We start from the raw sequence: 27640 nt of genomic DNA, 5'->3' as shown, positions 1-27640 counted from the left end.
ATATATTTTTTTTAAAAACATAAGATAAAAAACATTATCTTAAGAACAATCAGTCAGATAAATGGTGGTTCAAAAGGTTCAAAGGTAATGCTCCTTAACTGTTAAATAACTGCTTGCAACTAGTTGCAGTTACACAGCAAGTTATATTGTCTGCTGTCTCCTGCTTGTTTGAAAACATACCAAAATGCCACAGGTAGGAGCATGATAACATGAATGTGCAGTAAATGTCCCCTCATCTAAATAAGGTGGTCTGCACCACGCAACAATTGCGCACACAATCAATCACGCGCAACGCGCCCACTAATAGTACACAATATTTCTTTGCATGGTATTTGGATCTTCCCTGCAGGGAAACAGGCTTGTAGGGATGAATTAGCCTCTGTGTTTTTTCCTGACCTAACATATATATATATATATATATATATATATATATATATATATATATATATATATATATATATATATATCAAGTTGATCAACAGATTGTATTATTCTTCAGTGTAATAACAGTACTGAAATGAAGGCTAAAAGGGCATTAATGGGAGCTTTTTAAAAAAAAAGAAGAAAATAAAGTAACTAAATAGTTACTTTTCCCAGTAACGCATTACTTTTTGGTGTAAGTAACTGAGTTACTTTTGAAATAAAGTAACTAGTAATTGTAACTAGTTACTGGTTTTCAGTAACTAACCCAACACTATATATATATATATATATATATATATATATATATATATATATATATATATATATATATATATATATATATATATATATATATATATATTGATTTGATTTGATTTGATATATAAGCATGGAGTCGGCTTTTAACCTTCGACTCATTTTTTTTTTAGCCCAATGCGACCCCCAAGTCAAAAAGTTTGGGCACCCTTGTCCTAAATTCTTCCTACATTTTTGCACCATGTTTTGTCTGACATCAAGGTTGACAACTTAACTAATCTGACCCTTTTTTAAGAGTTATTTTTTTAACATTTTCCTCTAATCCTGAGAAACAATTTAATGCATTTTCATTTGGACTGCAACATCTGGCTGGTGCTGATGCTGCAAGTCCCAGAATGCACTGCAATAGCTGCTCAGAGTCCCTTGTTAGTGATCATGCAACCCATTTAAATAAAGTCGAAATGCTAATTTTTTGGGACAGAATACAGAATGAAAGGTATATAGCATTGCTCATTTTGAAGAGCTTGAAATAACCTCCTGCTATAAACCATGTCAAAATTAGTTTTTCCCTCCAGCTGACACTTGTTGATACGTGTCCATTTTTCTTGGAGGACTCTGAAGGACATTAACAAGATGTCGCGTGAGCTGTCATGACGGTCACTGTCACTCTACAACCACCACCACCACACACTGTGAACATTAGATCATTTCTCCAATGACGCCAACAGCGAGTGAGCATTAAAAATGGATCTGACACCGCCCGACCTAAGAGGGAAAAAAACAAATAACATTCCCGCCACCTTCTCTGGCAGATAAAGACTTCTCATCCAGTCCTTCTTACTAAGATGTTTGATTTGGATCAGAGTGCTAATACTCCCACGGTATTAATTGTTATGTTTCAATGTTCTGTTTTTGAGGCTGTTGCTAGGCTTTTCATCCTAATATTATACGCCTACTCCTGCCTGTTGCATTAATTTGTGTGTGTGTGTGTGTGCGTGTGTGTGTGTGTGTGTGTGTGTGTGTGTGTGTGTGTGTGTGTGTGTGTGTGTGTGTGTGTGTGTGCGTGTGTGTGTGTGTGTGTGTGTGTGTGTGTGTGTGTGTTTTGTGTTTGTGTGTGCATGCGAACAGGGCAAGCTATTACAGGAAAGGTGGCCGTGCCATGTTGCCCGTAAAGTGGATGCCACCTGAAGCCTTCATGGAGGGCATCTTCACATCAAAAACAGACACATGGTGAGGCGCCCTTACATTCCTCCCCCTTTAAGGACCATGAAGAGAAACGTGCCATCACTATCACTCCATATCAAGTGATTCACGTTCACACTTTCTTCCTCTTGTCCTTCATCATGTCCAACCCTCAGCCCATTGTTTTTTTTATTCTTCATCATGTGTCTTTTTTTAATCCGCTCTTGTTTATCCTCTACAGCAGGGGTGTCAAACTCACTTTAGATCGGGGGCCACATGGAGAAAAATCTACTAGCAAGTGGGCCGAAGTGGGAAAATCACGGCACGATAACTTAAAAATAAAGACAACTTCAGATTGTTTTCTTTGTTTAAAAATAGAACAAGCACTTTCTGGAAATGTACAAATCATAATGTTGTTGGTTTTTTTACACTGACATGTTGCAGTTAACAGTATTCTAACTTCATTTGTTGTTATTGATATTTTCTGAAAAAATTATGTGATAATGTTCATCAGTCAACTCATTGGTGTTAATTTTCAGTCTATAAAGATGAAAAAAATTATAACAAAATCAAATTACAGGATGTTATTTATGTAATTTGATCATTTTCCTCGACTGATGTACTAAAATGTGGTTTATTTTGTACATACAAAGAACTGCTATTGCGACATCCAGTGGACACATTTAGAACAGCTGTTTCTTTCGTTCAAAAATTTCAGGTTAATTTTTATACTTAGCAAACTCATCCCGGGGGCCGGATAAAACCTGTTTGCGGGCCTGATCCAGCCCTCGGGGCCTTTTTGACACCCCTGCTCTATAGCCTTTGATGGAGCTTTTGATTGTCCTTCTTCTTACCCCTTTTTTCTTTTTCCCTCCAACAAGGTCCTTTGGGGTTCTGCTGTGGGAGATCTTTTCGCTGGGCTACATGCCTTATCCAAGTCGTAGTAACCAAGAAGTGCTGGACTTTGTGACTAACGGTGGTAGAATGGACCCACCCAAAAACTGCCCTGGGCCTGTGTATGTACAACTCACACACACAGATAAATACAGTATTCACAGCGCTTCACTTTTTCCACATTTTGTTATGTAGCCTTATTCCAAAATTAAATCATTTCATTTTGTCCTCACAATTCTACACACAATACCCCATGATGACAATGTGAAAAATTTTGTTTTTGTTTTTGTTTTTTTCGCAATTTATTCAAACTAAAAAATCACATGTTCATAGGTATTCACAGCCTTTGCTCAATACTTTATTGATGTACCTTTGGCAGCAATTACAGCCTCAGGTTTGTTTTTAATACGATGGCACAAGCTTGGCACACCTATCTTTGGGCAGTTCCGCCCATTCCTCTTTGCAGCACCTCTCGAGCGCCATCAGGTTGGATGAGAAGCTTTGGTATTCATCCAGGATGTCTCTGTCTCTTTAATAAATTTTCAAAAATCCATCCATCCATCCATTTTCTACCGCTTATTCACTTTTTTGGGGTCGCGGGGGGCGCTGGAGCCTATCTCAGCTACAATCGGGCGGAAGGCGGGGTACACCCTGGACAAGTCGCCACCTCATCAAAAATGAAAACATAAAAACCCTTTTTACATTGTCCTTATGTTTAATTGTCATTATGTAACAGAACCAAATGAAGATGCACTGTACGGTCATATGTTTCACGTAGCAAGACTAAGGAAGACATGAAATAATACCTCAGCGTACGGCTATTTGTTATGCATTAAATTGCAAGCAAAAATGTGAGTTACAAACGTCCCTCCGCTATTTGCTGTAGCAAATGTCAAAGTAAACCCAGCGAGATCCGCTCAAAACATCTGGTCTTACTCACTAGCATTAGCTTGTAGCTAGAAAGCGACACAACTTTGTTTTCCCGAGCATGGGAAGGAAGAAAGTGAGCATGAAGGACAGTGCTGAGAAAAAGAAGCGGATGATATTCATTGAAATAAAGAAAGAAATCATTAAAAAATATGACCGAGTGTGTCACCAACTAGCGATGCCCCTCGTCCAACTCCTCATTTTATTTAATCGGGTTTGTTTCATTAACACATGTGACATACTACAACATTTTAGCCAGGGCTAATTATCAGTGTCTGTCCCGAGTTGGGCATTTACACACACTAACACAGTAAAGTTAAAGACAGTCCTTGGTAAAGAAACAGGGTTCGTGTGGTGGCCATCTGCTTCGACTGGAGATGTTCCGATCAGGGTATTATGTTGCTGATTCTGATATTGATCATCCACGAGTAAGATCGTATAAAGTTTACAATGTTTTATTTAAAGTAGTGTAGCTCATTTCAACAACATCAAAACAATATTTAAACTTGTCCGTTATTCTCTTTTATTACATACAATTGTTTGAGCAAAAATAAGTCAATAGTACACACTAACTAAACGAGAGCAAAAACTACTATCTAGTAGGGTTGTATGGTATACCGGTATTAGTATAGTACCGTGATACTAATGAATCATATTCGGTATTATACCGTCTCTGAAAAGTACCGGTCATATATATATATATATATATATGGGTTGTACTTGTATAGCGCTTTTCTACCTTTTTTTTGCGGGACACTTCACCCTTTGCCCCCGGTGCCACTCACACCGGTGAATTGAATGATGAATGATAGGTGGTGGTCGGAGGGGCCGTTGGCGCAAATTGCAGCCACGCTTCCGTCAGTCTATCCCAGGGCAGCTGTGGCTATGAAAGTAGCTTACCACCACCAAGTGTGAATGATTGATGGGTTCTACATGTAAAGCGACTTTGGGTACTTAGAAAAGCGCTATATAAATCCCAATTATTATTATATATATATATATATATATATATATATATATATATATATATATATACATATATATATATATATACACATATATATATATATACACATATATATATATATATATATATATATATATATATATATATATATATATGCTGAAAAGACTAGATTTTACTAAAAACTAGTGAAAATATCTGTCCAGTCAGTTAGATCATTTTACTTGAAAAGACATTTTAAATTACGATTTGTATATGGAGAAATTAGGACATTTAAGATGTAATAAGGTATTTTATTTAAAAAAAAACAAAAAAAAAACATTATTCAACATGCTATTCTTAAACGAAGCATCCTCGGGATGTTGCAAAATCCTTAAACAAGATTTTCTATATGGGGGAAAACCAAAATATCTTATTTGAATATTTGTTTCCTCATTTTTAACATTTAGAAACTAGAATAGACAAATAAGAATTTTTCATGCTAAAATGAAGATTATGATCTAAATTCAATGACTAAAAATAAGTAGGCCCCATTTCTGTTTGAATCTTGCGTGAGAGGCAGAGGGGTTGTTAATCATTTTGCAATGCAGTCTGCTGAAAATTATGGAAACCAGCACTTTACTTAGGCACTAATATACCCCAATACTATCACAGGGATGTTACTGACGTCACGTCCGGCTCACGTCCCGCCCAATGACGCATGGTGGTCAAGCTAGCTCTGTTTTCAATGGGTACTCGGCGGCATTTAGCATTTCTCGAAGAAGAAATGCCCGATGCTTGTGTTGTTTTCCGGCTTTACGAATCGTTCAAATCGCGAAAAGGGTGAACGTTCCTTCAGAGATCCTCGAGAGGTAATCAAAAAGGGCGGAAGAGTGCAAGATTTTACGAAACGATGAGAAAAGCAACTGACACTCCAGTCCAAGGGAGCAGAATCGCGAACGCATGAGTTTGCAGTGATCACTTTGTTAAAGGTTTGTTTGATATACAAACCCCGTTTCCATAAGAGTTGGGAAATTGTGTTGGATGTAAATATAAACAAAATACAATGATTTGCAAATCCTTTTCAACCCATATTCAATTGAATGCACTACAAAGACAACATATGATGTTCAAACTCATAAACTTTTTTTTTTTTGCAAATAATAATTAACTTAGAATTTCATGGCTGCAACACGTGCCAAAGTAGTTGGGACAGGGCATGTTCACCACTGTGTTACATGGCCTTTCCTTTTAACAACACTCTGTAAACGTTTGGGAACTGAGGAGACACATTTTTTAAGCTTCTCAGGTGTAATTCTTTCCCATTCTTGCTTTATGTACAGCTTAAGTTGTTCAACAGTCCGGGGTCTCCATTGTAGTATTTTAGGCTTCATAATGCGCCACACATTTTTAATGGGAGACAGGTCTGGACTACAGGCAGGCCAGTCTAGTACCCGCACTCTTTTACTATGAAGCCACGTTGATGTAACACGTGGTTTGGCATTGTCTTGCTGAAATAAGCAGGGGCGTCCATGGTAACGTTGCTTGGATGGCAACATATGTTGCTCCATAACCTGTATGTACCTTTCAGTATTAATGGCACCTTCACAGATGTGTAAGTTACCCATGTCTTAGGCACTAATATACCCCAATACTATCACAGATGCTGGCTTTTCAACTTTGCGCCTATAACAATTCGGATGGTTCTTTTCCTCTTTGGTCCGGAGGACACGACGTCCAGTTTCCAAAAACAATTTGAAATGTGGACTCGTCAGACCACAGAACACTTTTCCACTTTGTATCAGCCCATCTTAGATGAGCTCAGGCCCAGCGAAGCCGACGGCGTTTCTGGGTGTTGTTGATAAACGGTTTTCGCCTTGCATAGGAGAGTTTTAACTTGCACTTACAGATGTAGCGACCAACTGTAGTTACTGACAGTGGGTTTCTGAAGTGTTCCTGAGCCCATGTGGTGATATCCTTTACACACTGATGTCGCTTGTTGATGCAGTACAGCCTGAGAGATCGAAGGTCACGGGCTTAGCTGCTTACGTGCAGGGATTTCTCCAGATTCTCTGAACCCTTTGATGATATTACGGACCGTAGATGGTGAAATCCCTAAATTCCTTGCAATAGCTGGTTGGGAAATGTTTTTCTTAAACTGTTCAACAATTTGCTCACGCATTTGTTGACAAAGTGGTGACCCTCGCCCCATCCTTGTTTGTGAATAACTGAGCATTTCATTGAATCTACTTTTATACCCAATCATGGCACCCACCTGTTCCCAATTTGCCTGTTCACCTGTGGGATGTTCCAAATAAGTGTTTGATGAGCATTCCTCAACTTTATCAGTATTTATTTCCACCTTTCCCAACTTTTTTGTCACGTGTTGCTGTCATCAAATTCTAAAGTTAATGATTATTTGCAAAACAAATAATGTTTATCAGTTTGAACATCAAATATGTTGTCTTTGTAGCATATTCAACTGAATATGGGTTGAAAATTATTTGCAAATCATTGTATTCCGTTTATATTTACATCTAACACAATTTCCCAACATATATGGAAACAGGGTTTGTACTTTTAGCTGTTATTATTTCCCATGTAAGTATTATCTTGATATTATTTTTATTTTTTAAACACATGTTTGCTACGAGTGTTACGAAAAGCACCAACTTGGCAAGTCTAAACAAAAGAAAGCAAATGCAAGCCAAACCTTAAATAGTTACGCTTTTACCAAAGGCAACAATCATAAATGAAACTTTCAGCACAAACACTGTGTTGACATCTATAGTTGTATTTTGATAAAGACGAGGAAAACGCATGACTTGTAAATAGCTTGTGTAACAGCAACAAATATGGCATTTTAGACGTGAAGTTAAATCATGAAATGCAACCTTACCCAAGCAAAAAAGATGCATATTTATCCGGGAGAGTCTTGATACCAATTTCCTTGACCCAGCCACACACAAAGAAGTTGTAGACCTCCGTGCCTTTCCACGTTTTCATCTGTTTTCTTGTGTAGAATGATGTCTGGAGCATAATAGTTCAATATGTCTGAGAAGGCAACCTTTGTATAATCCTTGATATCACTCTACAAATCTTTTTTTGATAAAGTATAGGGATGTATTCCATTGCATAGTTGGATTTTTTTGAACATATCTGTTTTTTGCAGGAAGATTTAAGCCTCTTTTGTACTCTGATAGTTTGTGCGCTGCTTTCTATCAACAGCCATCTTGGCTTGGTTGACCACCACTGGTTTTCACTTATGGGAAGAAGTCACGTGTTTGAATACAAGCAATAAACACATTTTAAGATATTCAACCCTCTACCGCCATCTGGTGGCTAAAGTGGATAGTGCACGCTCCAAAATCATCACGTTTCATGTGTCAGGTAAACTGCGACAAATTGGGCCATATGAATCCCCTTCTCACTGTAAATAGCTCTTAAAACTAAGGACATTTCTAGAAATGCAATTTTATATTTTGGCAAGTGGCAAATAATTTGCAGTGTAAGGATATCGACCCAATCACTCTAGTATTGATAATATATTGACACAACCATTGGTATCGACACAATCAATTTACGAGTCATGTACTGAATGTGGCAATACTGAAACACGTACAAATGTTATATTATCCTCGCTCTCGACTCTTGTTAACCATCCATCCATTTTCTACCGCTTGTCCCTTTCGGGGTCACGGGGGGTGCTCGTCGCTTGTCATCCGGGGGACTAAAAACAAGTACAGTGTCTGCGAGACAGGATCAGTGTTTATGATCAGCATTAAAAGGCATTAATCAGCAATAGTGATATTTACTTTTTCACAAAAAAATGTTGCTCGATTGTGCTTCATCTACCTGAAAATGACCTTGTTGCAGTACATGACTGTGTCTCCTGCAAGTAATGTGACGAACAATTTAGTCGTTTGCACATCAAAAGAGGTCTAATTAGAATAATGTGTAGAACCGATTAGTATGGAAAACTATGAAAGATTCAATATTCAGCGATATATGTCAGAAGAAATGTTGTGAGTGTGGTGTCAGCAGGCAGAGAAGTTGATCTGCAATCTGACAGAAGTCAATTGAAAGAAATAATGGGAGCAGGCACTCATTATTGACGTCCTTGAGAACATAATAACTCTTCGTCTAAGATTAGCTCACACTTCAAACTATGCCTAAGCTTATAGAGGTCTTCTCAATTTTAGGTGTGCAGACAATGTGCACACAAAAATAGAACCATTATTTTCGATAAAAAAACACAACAACTATGTTTGCTACACACTATGAGATTTTTAGAACCTTAGTATTTTAGAATAACATGATAACTGTTATGGTTATTGTGTGAGTTTATTTCGAACATGCATACAATTACATCACATATTTCTAAGTTTCTCATGTCCGAAAAGAAGGAGCCCTGTCTGTTTAATTCTACCTCTTTTCGTTTCACAGCAATTACAAACACATTTCTTTGTACTCAATCTGTAACACAACAGTGAATAAATAAATAAATGAATAAATAAATAGATAAATGAGTAACTAAATCAATATTAATGGATGGATGGATGCATAAATAAACAATAAATACAGTTCTCATAAATAAAATGAATGGGATTATCTAATTTTTAATAGGGTTCAAGATGTTTATCAGGGTTCTTCTTTGTACTTTCTAAACAATTTGAGGTTGAACAGTTTCTTAAACTGGATCATGTTAGTACTTGGTTTGACTTCCTTGCTTAATCCATTTCATAATTTAAACTAAAGGTCTTAAATTTTGCACGTGCATACAAATGCTTTCAATTACATTTTCCTCTAAGGTTATATTTCTCATCTTTTGTTGAGAAGAACTGTTGTACATTCTTGGGTAGCAGGTTATAGTTTGCTTTGTACATCATTTTAGCTGTTTGCAAATGCACCAAATCATTGAATTTTAATATTTTAGATTCAATAAATAAATGTAGGGTTTGTGTGTTCTCTTCATCCAACATATTTTATGTTTCTAACGGATTTTTGTTGTAACACCGTTAGTGAATGAAATGTACTTTTGTAGTTATTTCCCCATATTTCCGCACAATAACTCAGATATGATAACACTAGTGAGCAGTAGAGAATATGAAGTCATTTTTAGTCCAGAACAGTATTTCTTGCCACCTTATGTTGTATATTTTTTTCATAGGATTTGCTATTCATTTTATCATCAATTATTAAACCCAAAAATGTGATTTGATTTACCCTTTCAATATCTACTCCATCTATTTGTATTTGTGTTTGACTTTCCATTCTACTGTTACCGAATAGCATTATTTTAGTTTTACTGAGATTCAAAGATAGTCTGTTTTTGTCATACCATCTTTTTTATTTGTTAATTTCTTCTATTATTTGTATTAGCTACTGTGTGTTCTCTCCTGAACAAAATGCAGTCGCGTCATCTGAAAATAATACAAACTTTAAGTCCTTTGTAACTTTATAGATGTTGCTTATATAAGTATTGAACAATTTTGGTCCCAGTATTGATCCCTGAGGTACGCCACAAGATATATTTAGATCTGTAGACGTGTGTTCGCCTAGCTTCACATATTGCCTCCTGTTAATTAAGTAGCGTCTTACCCAGTTCAAGACCAGCCCTCTGATGCCAAACAGTTCTAATCTCTTAATTAAGATATGATTGCTTTTGTCAAATGCTTACATTACCATCTGTTTACTATCTATTGCATTGGTAATCGCTTCCATTATTTTGAGTAATGCCATTGATGTTGAAATGTTGGCTTTGCATCCGTATTGGCTGTCCGCCACCGGCTGTTGACCATACAAAAGTGAAAACATTGAAGACCTTGGAAACGTTTTCAAAGAAACGAGCGAGAAAGTGCAAAAATGTTTTCATCAGGTTGGTTATTCCACAGAAATAGGAATTAGAAGTGCTCTTTCTCACTTTTAGTCTGCATATAGATTTATACACTGACTTCACATCAGCCAGGTGTTTTTCATTAAATTTTAATGAGTAACTTCCTATTGTCGGCCTTAAAGTGAACTCTAATATTTTTATTGTGATGTTTGGTTTGTATTCTTCTTAATATAAAAAGGATTGTATTATTACACTGCACTGCAATACTGTTCACTTACATATTTGCATTGCTGTGTGCCTCAGGTATCGTATAATGACTCAAAGTTGGCAGCACCAGCCTGAGGACAGACCCAACTTTTCAACCATCTTGGAGAGAATCGACTACTGCTTGCAGGTAGAAAACAACAGAAATTAGTCTTTTTATGTAAACATGTTCCGCAGCGTGTAATCTCAGCACAGTAAGTACCAAACCGAAGTTGGTAAAGTTATTTTTGTTTATTGTCTCTTTGAACTGATACCGCTGCAATACTGAACACTCCCGTACGCCCTGCTTTATTTGTACCATTCGTATTCGATGACAATTTCTGGCAACACTGTGATAAAGAAGGTGCGAACAATATTGATTTGCTTGAAACAAGAGATATTTATTTAGACATTATTTTGAGTTGGAATTACTTGTTGTGTTTACTGTATGTTTGAGCTATTAGGCATTCAGTATACTTCTATCTTCTCGTACGGCGGGAGTTCAGTCCCAGAACCTCCATGTTACATGACTTTCCTGCAAAGTAGCAACACTATTTATTTTGTGATTGATATGAAAATTGCATGCATTTTAGGTTGTTGTTTTTTTTTAAACCTCCACACACTTGTAAACACGTCCTGCGCTCTCAGACACATTCTACAGTCTTATGTAATTGTAACCATACTTGCCAACCTTGAGACCTCTGATTTCGGGAGGTGGGGGGGGGCGTGGTTGAGGGCGTGGTTAAGAGGGGAAGAGTATATTTACAGCTAGAATTCACCAAGTCAAGTATTTCATATATATATATATATGTATATATATATATATATATGTATATATATATATATATATATATATATATATATATATATATATATATATATATATATAAGAAATACGTGACTTTCAGTGAAATCTAGCTATATATATATATTTATTGTATTATATATATATATATATATATATATATATATATATATATATATAAAAATAATTGAAATATTTGAATTTCAGTGTTGATTTATTTACACATATACACACACATAACACTCATCTACTCATTGTTGAGTTAAGGGTTGAATTGTCCATCCTTGTTCTATTCTGTCACTATTTTTGTTGTTGAGGTGGTGGCGGGGGGTGTATATATTTTCAAGTATTTCTTATATATATATATATATATATATATATATATATATATATATATATATATAAATAATCCGTTCATGAATGAGTATATCCGTTCGGCCACCGTGTTCAATGGAGAAGTCTGATCTACAAAATGTGCGGGCAGCATACCCCTTCCCCTTCGAGCTGTCCTGGATGAACTGAATTTTTTTTTCCAATCATTTTGGAACTTGCAAGTGTACTTCTTCTTCTTACTCGTCGTCGCCATGTCTCTTCGTCGTTCTTCTGCTTCGTCTCTGTTATGTTTTTGGACATTACTACTTGCCGTAGTTTTGAAGCAATGCATGATGGGAATCCGGATGTTGTGTGTCAGTGTATTAACGTGCCGGCTGGAATAAACACACGCTGAGAAATAGCTCCGTGCCTGCCTACTTTATGGGTTATAGATAAACCTATGGATAACACAGACATATATAATAGTCTCCTTTTCAGGTGAGAGAGGACGCTAAAGGCCCCCGATATTGTTGTCCGGGTGGAAATCGGGAGAAATTCGGGAGAATGGTTTCCCCGGGAGATTTTCGGGAGTGGCACTGAAATTCGGGAGTCTCCCGGGAAAATCAGGAGGGTTGGCAAGTATGAATTGATGATGCTAAAGGATTAGCTGCATGACGGTGGCAGTGTCTTCATCCGAGTGAGAAAACAAAGTAATGGGGAGTTGTTGCTGCCTTGTCTTCTTTATGTAGCAAACCAAAGATTCATTGATCTTGTCACGGGAGCTACCTTCCTCCCTTTAGCACAGCAATAAGGAGGTGCACCTTTTCTCTTCTGGTAAAGCAGCTTCCTCTGGGGCTTGGCCTCTATGCCAGAAGCCTTAGAAGGCGCGGAATGTTTATGTAACATCCTTTAGCTTCAAGTAAACACAAATGTTCCCGTAGGAACGATGAAACGATTAAAGGCACTTGCTGTCTGGTAAGCTAGCAAACCAGGAAGTGATCAGTGAACACATGCTAAACAGCCAATCGCGTTAACGGCATAAACTATCAAGTTTGGTTGGGCCATCTTGCTGTCTCGCTGTTGGTTTTCTGCATGGGGTGAGGAGAGAGAAAGTAAAAATGAGTATTGCAGAGAGGGAAAAAATTGTGTATAAAACAAAAAAAGTCACCTCAACAGTGTGGCAGTTTTTTGTATTTTTTCAAATGGACCGTCGTCCTTTGCCGTGCTCATCTATTCTTTTCAACCATCGTCCGTTCCCTATTTGGATGTACGGGAACAACAGGTAGGAACTAAAGTGCAGGACTGTATGTATAAAATAACAAAATATAACAAATGTGCTACATGAAAAAATAATAATTTGGTCCAATAATATTGAAATAATAATTACTGCATAACATAAATGAATGTCCATACTTAAATAGGAATAACAGACCATGTAACTTCACGGTACTAAACCTACAAAAAATAATAACATAGATCTTTTTAGATTTCTCCAGGTTTACATTTCCACACTTTGCAGTATTTTATTACACTTTATTAAGCATTTCTTACTTATTCCTTATTTTTGCACCTTCAATTAAAGAAGTTATTGTTAAGTGTTAATTGTGATTTTCAAACGTGTTTACGTTGATTGTTTGAGTGTTTTCCTTTTCTTTTCTGCCTTGATAGTTGAGGGGATTATAATCAGGGGAAGGTTACATTTGAAATAAAAATGTTGATATTTACCGTATTTTCCGCACTATAAGGCTCACCTAAAAACCTCCAATTTCCTCAAAAGCTGACAGTGCGCCTTATAAATGGACCGATATTGAGCCACAACAGGTCTCGCAACTACGATAACTACGCCGACTTCATTTTCCCCCTTCTACGGCTGCTTACCGTAGAAGAAGAAGCGCTTCTTCTTCTACGGGGAAAATGAAGTAGTTGCGAGACCTAAACTTTATGTAAAGACCCAAAAATGGCTCCTATTAAGAGACATGCTTAGGACGCAGAGTTTAAACTCAAGGCGATCAGTCACACAGTAGAACACGGGAATAGAGCAGCAGCGAGAGAATTTAACATTAACCAATCTATGGTGCGGAAGTTGAGGAAGCAACATGATGACCTGCGCCAAGTAAAGAAGACTAAACAGAGTTTCCAAGGGAACAAAGCGAGATGGCTATAGTTGGAGGACAAACTCGAACAGTGGGTTGTTGAACAGAGAGCAAGTAGAAGTGTCAGTACAATCACTATTTGTTTTGTTGACATTCCCTTTAGTGCAGCTCCATCTAATGGATGCATAACGTAACCACAGCCTCTACTATAACGTCTATTCTATGCGTCTTATAATGCGGTGCGCCTTATATATGAACAAAGTTTTAAAATAGGCCATTCACTGAAGGTGCGCCTTATAATCCGGTGCGCCTTATAGTGCGGAAAATACGGTAATATATTTTCCTCCTGGTCCATATTTTCCGTAGGTCGTTAAAAAAATCATAAATTATCGATATCGACCAATATAAAAAACGTATATCGTGATACAGTTTGAAGTAATATCGCCCAGGGCTATGTTCCCACAAAAACATACAGCGCTAACACACAAGCAGAGCTACATGGACTTCTAATGAAGCAAGCAGGAAGTGCGCTGCGGCTGAGCCAATCAGCTGCCAGGACACAGTATTCTGTGATTTGTCTGATGTCTCATGGACCAAGCAGCTTCAATACTGCATAGCGAGAGGTAGTATCCAATAAATGTTATAATACTTGTATATAAAACTACCTTTTTTTATATTTTTTAAAAATATATACAAAAAAAATAGGACGTAGAGTATGAAAATATTTTTTATGTAAAATGTAAAAAAATAATAATAATATTTACAATTTTAAAATCTGCGTTGCGGTAAGCCACGGTAATTTTTTAATGAAGTAGTATTAATTAATAATTAATAGTAGTAATTCTGCATTATTAATAATAATAATAAAATGACAACCATTTGAAAAAAAGCGCATAATTCTTTAATTTTCCTGAGGGAACTCTCCTTAAGGAATCAATAAAGTACTATCTATATATAATTGTCTGCTTCTGCAGTATTGTCATTTGGAAAATGAACAGGAAAAAGTGCTCTATGTGAATATAATCCTGTATGCATGTTGGAATAAAGTAAAACACTCAGCTAAAATATGTCTTTATGCATCGTGGTGGACGTCTTTACCTCCACACCACCTGAAGAGTGCAGTAGCTGGTGGCATCTGTAATGTTGAAGATTAGAACAGCGTTTAACAATGACTCAAAAAGAATGAGACTTTGGAGGGGGGAAATACACAAACAAGAACATTCTGATATCCTCAGACAAAAAGACTGTTCTTTGCTGCGGGGAGAAAAAGAAAGTTTGCAAGGAGTTGAGCAAAAAGCTTTTAGAGTGGATTTATTCCGTGCGAGTTGTGTCTAGAAAAATGTTAAGAAAGAAACAGAATATTTTTTTATGTCTAACAACTCATCAAGTCCTGATCAAACACGTTATTGTTATCACCAAAAAGTCGTCAACAAACACGGTCAACCACTTTTTTGACAATTCCAGACCGATTTGCGTCTTTCTATTTCGACATGTTTGTAATATAGTAAACTCAACTCAACTCAACTCAATATTGTCAGCTTCCTCATTATTGCTGAGCCACAACATAACTACTGTTTAAAACAGACCTGTCCAGCCCGCGTGAGGCCAATCATAAATTACAAAATACATTTTAAAAAGTATCTATGTCGAGTGTGCAATACAACGGTGCTGCTTTTGTTTTGAAAAGCGTTATTTGTATTACTTCCGTGTGGAGGTATGCGCGTGTGTGATTGTGAGTGAATTGAACAGCGGCAATCACAATTTACAAAATAAAGTTTAAAAAACATCTGTCGTGCGCGCAATACAACTGTGCTGCTTTTATTTTGAAAAGTGTTATTTATGGGCGTATGTCCGGGTGTAACCTGTGAGTGAAGGTGCACAGCGACAAGTGATGAGAGCTAAAAAGAGAAAAGTTGATGACGAATGCCGTGTTTCCAACAAGACATGGACTGCCAAGTATTTCTTTACAGAAATTAAAGGTAAAGCCGTGTGCTTAATTTGTGGTACACAGGTTGCTGTGTTTAAAGAATATCATTTGAATCGCCACTACATGACGAAGCACGAGGAAAAATACCGGAATCTGTCTGATGAAGTGCGCGCAAGGGAGGCTGATGCGTTCATGGTAAAACTGCAAACCCAACAAGGACTTTTTGCCAAATTTCACACCCCCAGAGATGCAGCCGTCAGGACAAGTTTCGTAATTTCTCACAAAATCGCCAGAAAAAGTAAGGCGTTTTCTGACGGAGAGTTTATTAAGGAGTGCTTATTGGACTCTGTTGCGCTGATAATGCCCGTGCCGGATAATGCACCCCCGGCGTAGAATGCACCCCCTGACGGGAGTGTTACATCAACTAAAGCCCACACTTAAAGTTTCCACGTGCAAGATTGAATCTATTTAAAAAAGTTATTTAATAAGAAGCCAAAAGTGCAAAAACAATAATGTTCGTGTTGGAGGAGTTGTGAATGAATGAAATATGAAATCCGTGCTGCAGTCTGCAGGTGTACCTAATGTTGTGGCCCAGCAGCGACTGGGCCACAACATTAGTCTGCTGACATGCAAGCAGAGTATTAGATTTTTGTAAAAAGCTTTTATAATTGTAAAGGACAATGTTTTATCAACTGATTGCAATAATGTAAATATGTTTTAACTATTAAATGAACCAAAAATATGAGTTATTTTATCTTTGTGAAAATATTGGACACAGTGTGTTGTCAAGCTTATGAGATGCGATGCAAGTGTAAGCCACTGTGACACTATTGTTCTTTTTTATTTTATTTTTGTATTTTTTTTTATAAATGTCTAATGATAATGTCTATGAGGGATTTTTAATCACTGCTATGTTGAAATCGTAACTAATATTGATACTGTTGTTGATAATATTCATTTTTGTTTCACTACTTTTGGATTGTTCTGTGTCGTGTTTGTGTCTCCTCTCAATTGCTCTGTTTATTGCAGTTCTGAGTGTTGCTGGGTCGGGTTTGGTTTTGGAATTGGATTGCATTGTTATGGTATTGCTGTGTATTGTTTTGTTGGATTGATTAATGAAAAAAATAAAATAAATAAATAATAATAAAAAATAAAAATAAATAAAAAAAATAGATTTTTGAAAAATTAGAATCGATACTGAATCGTACAACCTGAGATTGGTGATTTGAATTTGAATCGATTTTTTCCCACACCCCTAATTGTTTCTGTCAATATTTGCATCAATCTGCCCACCTTTGTTTACATTTAAGAGCGCTAACGTAGCGGTTAGCATATCCTTCTACAGTGTGCAGTGTAACATGTTTAGCTATTCCTCATCCTCCAGTGATAATGGTAGTTATTGGAAACGTACTTTATTTGCCGCCAAATTTGAGGGTCTCAGCTAGAATGTGTCATCAACATGCATTATGACGATGTTACGAGTGTGTTGGGGACAAGTGTTGTAAATTAGCTTTGGCTACAAACACTATGATGCATACATTGGATAACTGTTTCAGATGTCTATGTTTTTGTATCTGTTCCTATTTCAAATAAACTTCTATAATACAAACCCCGTTTCCATATGAGTTGGGAAATTGTGTTAGATGTAAATATAAACGGAATACAATGTTATGCAAATCCTTTTCAACCCATATTCAATTGAATGCACTACAAAGACAAGATGTTTGATGCTCAAACTCATAAACTGTATTTTTTTTTGGCAAATAATAATTAACTTAGAATTTCAGGGCTGCAACACGTGCCAAAGTAGTTGGGAAAGGGCATGTTCACCACTGTGTTACATGGCCTTTCCTTTTAACAACACTCAGTAAACGTTTGGGAACTGAGGAGACACATTTTTTAAGCTTCTCAGGTGGAATTCTTTCCCATTCTTGCTTGATGTACAGCTTAAGTTGTTCAACAGTCCGGGGGTCTCCGTTGTGGTATTTTAGGCTTCATAATGCGCCACACATTTTCAATGAGAGACAGGTCTGGACTACAGGCAGGCCAGTCTAGTACCCGCACTCTTTTACTATGAAGTCACGTTGATGTAACATGTGGCTTGGCATTGTCTTGCTGAAATAAGCAGGGGCGTCCATGGTAACGTTGCTTGGATGGCAACATATGTTGCTCCAAAACCTGAATGTACCTTTCAGCATTAATGGCGCCTTCACAGATGTGTAAGTTACCCATGTCTTGGGCACTAAAACACCCCCATACCATCACAGATGCTGGCTTTTCAACTTTGCGCCTATAACAATCCGGATGGTTCTTTTCCTCTTTGGTCCGGAGGACACGACGTCCACAGTTTTCAAAAACAATTTGAAATGTGGACTCGTCAGACCACAGAACACTTTTCCACTTTGTATCAGTCCATCTTAGATGAGCTCAGGCCCAGCGAAGCCGACGACGTTTCTGGGTGTTGTTGATAAACGGTTTTCGCCTTGCATAGGAGAGTTTTAACTTGCACTTACAGAGGTAGCGACCAACTGTAGTTACTGCCAGTGGGTTTCTGAAGTGTTCCTGAGCCCATGTGGTGATATCCTTTACACACTGATGTCGCTTGTTGATGCAGTACAGCCTGAGGGATCGAAAGGTCACGGGCTTAGCTGCGTACGTGCAGGGATTTCTCCAGATTCTCTGAACCCTTTGATGATATTACGGACCGTACATGGTGAAATCCCTAAATTCCTTGCAATAGCTGGTTGAGAGAGGTTTTTCTTAAAACTGTTCAACAATTTGCTCACGCATTTGTTGACAAAGTGGTGACCCTCGCCCCATCCTTGTTTGTGAATGACTGAGCATTTCATGGAATCTACTTTTATCCCCAATCATGGCACCCACCTGTTCCCAATTTGCCTGTTCACCTGTGGGATGTTCCAAATAAGTGTTTGATGAGCATTCCTCAACTTTATCAGTATTTATTGCCACCTTTCCCAACTTCTTTGTCACGTGTTGCTGGCATCAACTTCTAAAGTTAATGATTATTTGCAAAAAAAAAAATATTTATCAGTTTGAACATCAAATATGTTGTCTTTGTAGCATATTCAACTGAATATGGGTTGAAAATGATTTGCAAATCATTGTATTATAAATAAATGATAAATGGGTTATACTTGTATAGCGCTTTTCTACCTTCAAGGTACTCAAAGCGCTTTGACAGTATTTCCACATTCACCCATTCACACACACATTCACACACTGATGGCGGGAGCTGCCATGCAAGGCGCTAACCAGCAGCCATCAGGAGCAAGGGTGAAGTGTCTTGCCCAAGGACACAACGGACGTGACTAGGATGGTAGAAGGTGGGGATTGAACCCCAGTAACCAGCAACCCTCCGATTGCTGGCACGGTCAATCTACCAACTTTGCCACGCCGTATTCCGTTTATATTTACAATAAAACACAATTTCCCAACTCATATGGAAACGGGGTTTGTAATAAAAGCGCCATCATGGGCCAAATTGATTTATTTTGTGTGACACTAATCAAAAAAGGTTCCTCTAGCAATGTAGACACTAAAAAATGCAATTTGAATAACAAGACTGGTAATTCAGAACCTGTGATGTCATGACACACTTTAGGACCCGGATGTGGTGACCATGCCCTTGCCTATCGAGTATGGGCCCATCCTGGAGGAGGAGGAGTGTGTACCCGCACACCCTGATGACCTCTCGGGCGCTACTGTACTGGTGAATGCTCAGGTGCCTGACGGGGGTCTCGCCCAGACGCCGCCATCCTTCGCGGCAGAGGAGCACGCAGCTGGGACAAGCGCAGCGTCCGAGGCCAAAGCAAACACAGCCGCTCCGCCCCAGCTCTACCTCCTCCAGCACCAGCAACCTCACACGCAGACCTCCATCACCATGACGACCACTGTCACCTCCACAGCCGCCGCCACAGTCACCGCAGCGGGCACGGAGGGGGGCCACGTCAACCCGGCCTTCACCCAGAGCCACCCGGCAGAGCCGGAGAACGGCAAGAGCAGCAGTCTTTGGAACCCCACCTACGGCTCTTGGTTTCTGCAGCAGCAGCAGAGGAAGCAGCAGCAGAGGCAGGGGGGGATGGGCGGCGGCGCCGGGGTGGCCGGCGGCGGCGCCAGCAGGGTGCCCGGTGAAGGGCAGGAGCATGTGGGACGGACTGTGGCTGAGGTCGCCGGGTCTATGGGTCTGCAGCATAAGTTCCAACATCAGCACCAGCTGCAGGTGCTGCACCAGCAGCAGCGGGGTCTCTGCAGACCCCTGTTAGTGCCCTCGTCCCCCGCCGCCCAGTCACCCCTACTTTTAGATTCAGCTGCTTTGCCGCCGGGCCCCCTCTACAGACTGAGACGTTTCCCTTGCGGGAGCATCGGCTTCGGCTACCAGGAGCAGGGCGTGTCAGTGGAGGCCAATCCACCGCCGCCATTTGCCTCCCAACAGGGGGCATCAGCCGCCCACCAGAGAGCCCCCGTCCCCACCTCAGTGTCTCTGGGTCGATCGGCGCTATCAGAGGACAGCCGACCCCTCTTGGTCACCATGGGAACAGTGCAGGACCCCCGCCTGCCCAGAATGGAGGGGCACAATGCCACCGTGCTTTAGCCAACTTGCCTGCGCCACTTTTTCACCCCCCAAGACTTTTCACTGTGTCAGGAAGGACGACTTGAGCCCATCCTAGCATCTTTTTGGCCCTCAATCCATCCCTTTTTTACTACAAATGAACGTTAAAAGCACATCAGATGGCGAAACAAATTCAAAAGCTAGTTTTTGAGTGGAAGAAATGTATTTTTTCATCACGGAAGGGGAGCATGTGACCTCAGAGGACAGACTTTATAGCAGAGGTTTCACAGTTTTTGTGTGCGCTGACTGATGGCTGCAGCAGCACTTAGATGGACAATAATTCTGATTTAAATGGCTTTAGTTGGCCAACTTCACACTTGATTCACAAACTCTGATGACTGTGGAGACCAATTTAAAAGTTGCTGCTGCCAGCCTCGTATTTCATTTCTATTGCAGGACCCTCACCCTGTTCATTACCCTCATCCTTCGCCGGGAGGAGAAAAAAAAAAAAAAAGCTTGGCAGGTAACTTCTACTTTCTATATGTTGGATTTACACACACAAAAAAATGTGTTTGTTGATGTTTGCTTGCCTGCGTGTTTATTTATTCATTCCTTTATTTATTATTTGGCTTTATAAATTATCAACATACAAGCGGAATTATTTTTTGCATCACCTGACTATTGTTTTCTTGCTGTTTGAAAAGGTTAAACTAGGAAAAGGGGAGCAGGCGCTAACAAAACTGTACAGGAGGTCCTCGGGCTCCAGGCGAGTTACGTTCCGAGTTTTAGTGTAAGTCGGAATTTATATCAAAATGTACTCTGCTTTGTAAGCTGCTTAGTTATTAAAGGCCTACTGAAATGCGATTTTCTTATTTAAACGGGGATAGCAGGTCCATTCTATGTGTCATACTTGATCATTTTGCGATATTGCCATATTTTTGCTGAAAGGATTTAGTAGAGAACATCGACGATAAAGTTCGCAACTTTTGGTCACTGACATACTTGCCAACCTTGAAACCTCCGATTTCGGGAGGTGGGGGGTGGGGGCGTGGTCGGGGGTGGGGCGGGGCGTGGTTGGGGGCGTGGTTAAGAGGGGAGGAGTATATTGACAGCTAGAATTCACCAAGTCAAGTATTTCATACATATATATATATATATATATATATATATATATATATATATATATATATATATATATATATATATATATATATATATATATCTACATCCTGAAAATATGCAAACAAACTGTGTTTAGATAATTGATACTTCAAACTTGCATAAATAAATATTAAGGAATGTAACATAACTTGGCTTCTGAGAGTTTCAAAATGTAATGAATAAAACGCTAAAGTTGTTGATAAACAAGCAATTATTTTAATAATTAAATATGGTCATTTTAAATGAATTATTCTGATAATTTAAAATCAATTATTTCAAATATGTTTATTTTAATGTATAATTATATGGCTGGATGTAATAAAGAGTCACAAAAAAATACAAATAAAAATACAATTAATTTTGATGTTTTTAGCAAAATATAGTAAAAATGTATTTAGTTTTTTTTTTTTTAAATTAATAAATATATTTATTTTTAGGTAAGATAAACATAATAATACAATTTATCTCTAGTCTGGATGATTTAGTTCTTGTCACCCTGTTGTCCTCCCGTCATGAAAAAAGGCTGTCCTCACTCAGGTCCGCATGGAGCTGAAGGGGGCGTTGCTTCCAGCTCCGGCTGAAAATCGGGAGATTTTCGGGAGAATATTTGTTCCGGGAGGTTTTCGGGAGAGGTGCTGAATTTCGGGAGTCTCCCGGAAAATTCGGGAGGGTTGGCAGGTATGGTCGCTGATAAAAAAGCCTTGCCTGTACTGGAAGTAGCAGACGAGTAGCGTGACATCACAGGTTGTGGTGCTCCTCACATCTGCACATTGTTTACAATCATGGCCACCAGCAGCGAGAGCGATTCGGACCGAGAAAGCGACGATTTCCCCATTAATTTGAGCGAGGATGAAAGATTCGTGGATGAGGAGAGTGAGAGTGAAGGACGAGAGGGCAGTGGGAGCGATTCAGATAGGGAAGATGCTGTGAGAGGCGGGTGGGACCTGATATTCAGCTGGGAATGACTAAAACAGTAAATAAACACAAGACATATATATACTCTATTAGCCACAACACAACCAGGCTTATATTTAATATGCCACAAATTAATCCCGCATAACACCTCCGAAATCAATCAATCAATCCCCCCTCCCATCCATATAACCCACCAATACAACTCAAACGCCTGCACAACACACTCAATCCCACAGCCCAAAGTACCGTTCACCTCCCCAAACTTCATACAGCACATATATTTCCCCAAAGTTACGTACGTGACATGCACATAGCGGCACGCACGTACGGGCAAGTGATCAAATGTTTGGAAGCCGCAGCTGCAAGCGTACTCACGGTACCGTGTCTGCGTATCCAACTCAAAGTCCTCCTGGTAAGAGTCTCTGTTGTCCCAGTTCTCCACAGGCCAATGGTAAAGCTTGACTGTCATCTTTCGGGAATGTAAACAATGAAACACCGGCTGTGTTTGTGTTGCTGCAGCCGCCCGCAATACACCGCTTCCCACCTACAGCTTTCTTCTTTGCTGTCTCCATTGTTCATTGAACAAATTGCAAAAGATTCACCAACACAGATGTCCAGAATACTGTGGAATTTTGCGATGAAAACAGACGACTTAATAGCTGGCCACCATGCTGTCCCAAAATGTCCTCTACAATCCGTGACGTCACGCGCTCACGTCATCATACCGAGACGTTTTCAGCAGGATATTTCCCGCAAAATTTAAAATTGCACTTTAGTAAGCTAACCCGGCCGTATTGGCATATGTTGCAATGTTAAGATTTCATCATTGATATATAAACTATCAGACTGCGTGGTCGGTAGTAGTGGGTTTCAGTAGGCCTTTAATGATAATAATGAGTGAGTGTAAGGCACACTCACGAGCTCTATTGAGGTGTTTCATAATGGTGCCATCTGCTGGATTAAAAAAGTCACTACATTTGATCCGCATTTTTTTTTTTCAAACAAACAGCTGTGCAGAAAGGAATATGAAACGTGCAAAATCGGATTAGCATTAGTACCGTATTTTTCGGAGTATAAATGCATGAGTTGGCATAATAAAGAAGGAAAAAAACATATATAAGTTGCACTGGAGTATAAGTCGCATTTTTGGGGGAAATTAATTGACAAAACCCAACACCAAGAATAGACATTTGAAAGGCAATTTAAAATAAAAAAAGAATAGTGAACAACAGGCTGAATAAGTGTACGTTATATGAGGCATAAATAACCAACTGAGAACGTGCCTGGTATGTTAACGTAACATATTATGGTAAGAGTCATTCAAATAACTATAACATATAGAACATGCTATACGTTTACCAAACAATCTGTCACTCCTAATCGCTAAATCCCATGAAATCTTATACGTCTAGTTTCTTACGTGAATGAGCTAAATAATATTATTTGATATTTTACGGTAATGTGTTAATAATTTCACACATAAGTCGCTCCTGAGTATAAGTCGCACCCCCGGCCAAACTATGAAAAAGACTGCGACTTATAGTCCGAAAAATACTGTAACAAGGAAAATAACTTTTACATTATTAGGCGCTGTAAGATTAAAATGATTCCACATGTTGCAATGTTTCCTTTTGACATTTTCCTGGCCACGGATCACCAAACTGTGGAGAAGGAGCAAGGACCCCCAACTACAATTGTTTCTTTTTTTTTATATGTATACTGGTGCTAAATGTACCTTGTTATTATGCAATACTAAGATATTCAAATAGTATAGTGCCGCTAATGGCTAGCTGGCAACTAGCGCATTAATTAGTAATTGGCAGCCAGCGCACTAATCGCTGGCAGCCAACTAGCACGCTAATCGCTAGCTGGCAGATAGCACGCTGATCAGTAGCTGTTAACCAAGGCATTATTTAGTAGCTGCCAACTTGCATGCTCATCAATAGCAGCAAACTAGTGTAATTTAGATCCATGATGGTGATGAATACCTTCTTTCAGTACGAGCTTTTTCGCATGAGCCGGAAGAAGCGCTGCCGTTTCATATTCCTTTTTGCGCAGATATTTGTTTGAAAAAAAAAATTCAACATATTTGTTAATTTGTGGGTCAAATGTAATGAAATTTTTTTTATCCCACAGATGGCAAATGAGCATTATGAAACAACAACGCGGAATCAGCGCAGTCGATACAGATAGTGATTGTGCCACGCACTCAGAGGCGTCATTTACTCGTCACTAATAAAAAAACGTAGAAGATCCTTTCACATTTCCACTCTTGATGACGGGTGCGGCGTCTGAGCAACTCAGCATTGTGCACTACTGTATTTTTCGGACTATAAGTCGCTCCGGAGTATAAGTCGCACAGGCCGAAAATGCATAATAAAGAAGGAAAAAAATATTTAAGTCGCACTGGAGTATAAGTTGCATTTTGGGGGGAAATTTATTTGATAAAACCCAACACCAAGAATAGACATTTGAAAGGCAATTTAAAATAAATAAATAATAGTGAACAACAGGCTGAATAAGTGTACGTTATATGACGCATAAATAACCAACTAAGAACGTGCCTGGTATGTTAACGTAACATATTATGGTAAGAATCATTCAAATAACTATAACATATAGAACATGCTATACGTTTACCAAACAATCTGTCACTCCTAATCGCTAAATCCCATGAAATCTTATACGTCTAGTCTCTTACGTGAATGAGCTAAATAATGTTATTTATTATTTTACGGTAATGTGTTAATAATTTCACACATAAGTCGCTCCTGTATATAAGTCGCACCCCCAGCCAAACTATGAAAAAAACTGCGACTTATAGTCCGAAAAATACGGTAATTCCACTTCCCTTTTCTTTGATGCACTGCCATCAGAAAAGTGAGAGCTATAACAAAAGGGGAAAAGTGACCTAAAAAAAGCGAGAGTGGCGTCCTTCCTAAAGCGCCACTACTTTCTTTTAGTAGGACATTAATCATTTATATGAAAGCAGTAAACTTAACGCCAGGTACGGCCTGTAAACACTAAAATGTAGGGAATTCTATGCATCCTTTATTGTGCCCTTTGATGGTGGATGCGAGAAGAAAGCGCTGATGCAAGTAAAGCAGAGATTATTTTAAAGGCACCGTCAGCAACATCTGCTTTGTTGAATACAAACAAGTGGTGTAAAATCCCTCCACAAGCTCAGATTTTCCTTTTAAAGAGCTGATTGAGATCATTCCTTCATTATGCCTTTTATAGTGGAAAATAGTGTTGTTGTTTTTTTTTGTGTGTGAGTGTGTGATTATACAACAGTGAATATTGCTGAATCAATGTTAACCTTAAAATTTGCCATTGAAAGCACTCTAACATTTACATATTTCTCTTTTCTATTACTGAATGAATGTTGTGGAATACAAATGAGTGTCAATGCTGATATTATTCAATAGAAACTGCTCCTCGTGTGAATAAAACTATCTGGGTGTATTTCCGCTCATTTTCCACTCACATCCGTTTCCGAGCTGTCAACACTCCTTTATTTCACACTTCTTCTTACCTTTCCTGATGACAAAAAAACTTCTAAGGTGATGCGGGAGGAGCACAACAATGGTCAGGCAACATCGGTGTAACACGAGTGCAATTTCCCTTACTTTCCGGAAAATGTCATTATTTCCTTTTCCGTCACGTGTAGAATATGAGAATAGTTAACGTTTCAGTGTGACGACCGATGAAGAAAAAATGCATTCTTGTTGCTTTGTTTACTGTACATGTATGGCTTATAAATTATATCACGTTGTGTTCTCTTTGCAGCTCATAATGTGTAAAGACAGCCTGAACTGCACCTGTAAATGATGTAATTATAGAGTATTGTACTATGGCTCGGGTAAATGCTGTACATTGCCCTTGGGATTGGCCAAAATGAATAAATTACTATATAATATGAGGTGTGTGTTTGCTGCAGAACTTGTTTGGGATCATATTCCTCCGTGCGACACTGAAGTAGTGAACAGTGGTAGTGGACTATCTGAGCTATGGGCGAAATAAACAAGGGGGGGCATCAGGGGGTGCCCCAAGGATGAGGGGGGGAAAAAGGGGTCATATGTCAATATAAAAGAAATAATTTAACAAAAATAATGTATATTCATTCGCAGCAAACAGCATTTTGGTTTGGGAATGTGAGTGATGTCAATACTGTAATAAGTCATGACAGCTGCTCTTGTTTTATGCTCGCCATATTTCTTTTCATACGCTTTTTTCTTTCTTTCTTTAACGTTTGGACCAGAGTACAGAACAACTGTGTGAACTTTAAAGCGTTTTAAGTCTTAAAAGTTGTTAGCACTAATGCAGAAATACATTCACGATGGCCATTTTAACAGATAATTGTAATCAATAAAATAAGTCAAGCAGTTAAAAAATATGACATTCTGTTTATTGTAATCTACAGACACTAAAAACGTTTTATTTTCCTAAATCACGGGCCTTGGAAAAAAGGGTTGGTGTTCCGATCAGGTTGGTCTTATATTGGGGACATTACGGTATTACAAGTAATGCAGTTAGAATTAAGCCAGAGAAATAAAAAATCTAAACGAACATGGAAAAATATTATTATACTACATTATTATATAAAAATAGTAATCCATACAAAGGATTGACAGATTATATTTTATATATATATATATATATATATATATATATATATATATATATATATATATATATATATATATATATATATATATACAGGTAAAAGCCAGTAAATTAGAATATTTTGAAAAACTTGATTTATTTCAGTAATTGCATTCAAAAGGTGTAACTTGTACATTATATTTATTCATTGCACACAGACTGATGCATTCAAATGTTTATTTCATTTAATTTTGATGATTTGAAGTGGCAACAAATGAAAATCCAAAATTCCGTGTGTCACAAAATTAGAATATTACTTAAGGCTAATACAAAAAAGGGATTTTTAGAAATGTTGGCCAACTGAAAAGTATGAAAATGAAAAATATGAGCATGTACAATACTCAATACTTGGTTGGAGCTCCTTTTGCCTCAAATTACTGCGTTAATGCGGCGTGGCATGGAGTCGATGAGTTTCTGGTACTGCTCAGGTGTTATGAGAGCCCAGGTTGCTCTGATAGTGGCCTTCAACTCTTCTGCGTTTTTGGGTCT

At 38.4% G+C, this 27640-nt stretch overlaps 1 protein-coding gene and 1 long non-coding RNA gene across 4 annotated transcripts in view; one reads left to right on the top strand and one right to left on the bottom strand.

The window, feature by feature from the left end:
* alk (ALK receptor tyrosine kinase) overlaps positions 1–21419 on the top strand; it is a 946171-nt gene extending 924752 nt beyond the window's left edge. For all 3 annotated transcript variants that reach the window (XM_061968449.1, XM_061968451.1, XM_061968450.1), the window contains 4 exons: positions 1807–1908; positions 2742–2876; positions 10764–10854; positions 19463–21419. In XM_061968449.1, coding sequence (XP_061824433.1) covers positions 1807–1908; positions 2742–2876; positions 10764–10854; positions 19463–20452 — 1318 coding nt within the window. In that variant the 3' untranslated portion in view covers positions 20453–21419. The remainder of the gene's footprint in view (positions 1–1806; positions 1909–2741; positions 2877–10763; positions 10855–19462) is intronic.
* LOC133611561 (uncharacterized) overlaps positions 11927–27640 on the bottom strand; it is a 22045-nt gene continuing 6331 nt past the window's right edge. Inside the window, exons 2-4 of the long non-coding RNA XR_009816002.1 lie at positions 15012–15048; positions 12989–13077; positions 11927–12908 (exon numbers count right to left, since the gene is read on the bottom strand). This is a non-coding gene — a long non-coding RNA (uncharacterized lncRNA). The remainder of the gene's footprint in view (positions 12909–12988; positions 13078–15011; positions 15049–27640) is intronic.

The sequence above is a fragment of the Nerophis lumbriciformis genome, linkage group LG08 (assembly GCF_033978685.3).
Source record: "Nerophis lumbriciformis linkage group LG08, RoL_Nlum_v2.1, whole genome shotgun sequence".
Lineage (NCBI taxonomy): Eukaryota > Metazoa > Chordata > Actinopteri > Syngnathiformes > Syngnathidae > Nerophis > Nerophis lumbriciformis.
Note: the sequence above shows the minus strand (reverse complement) of the source record. Positions and strands in the feature narration are given on the sequence as shown.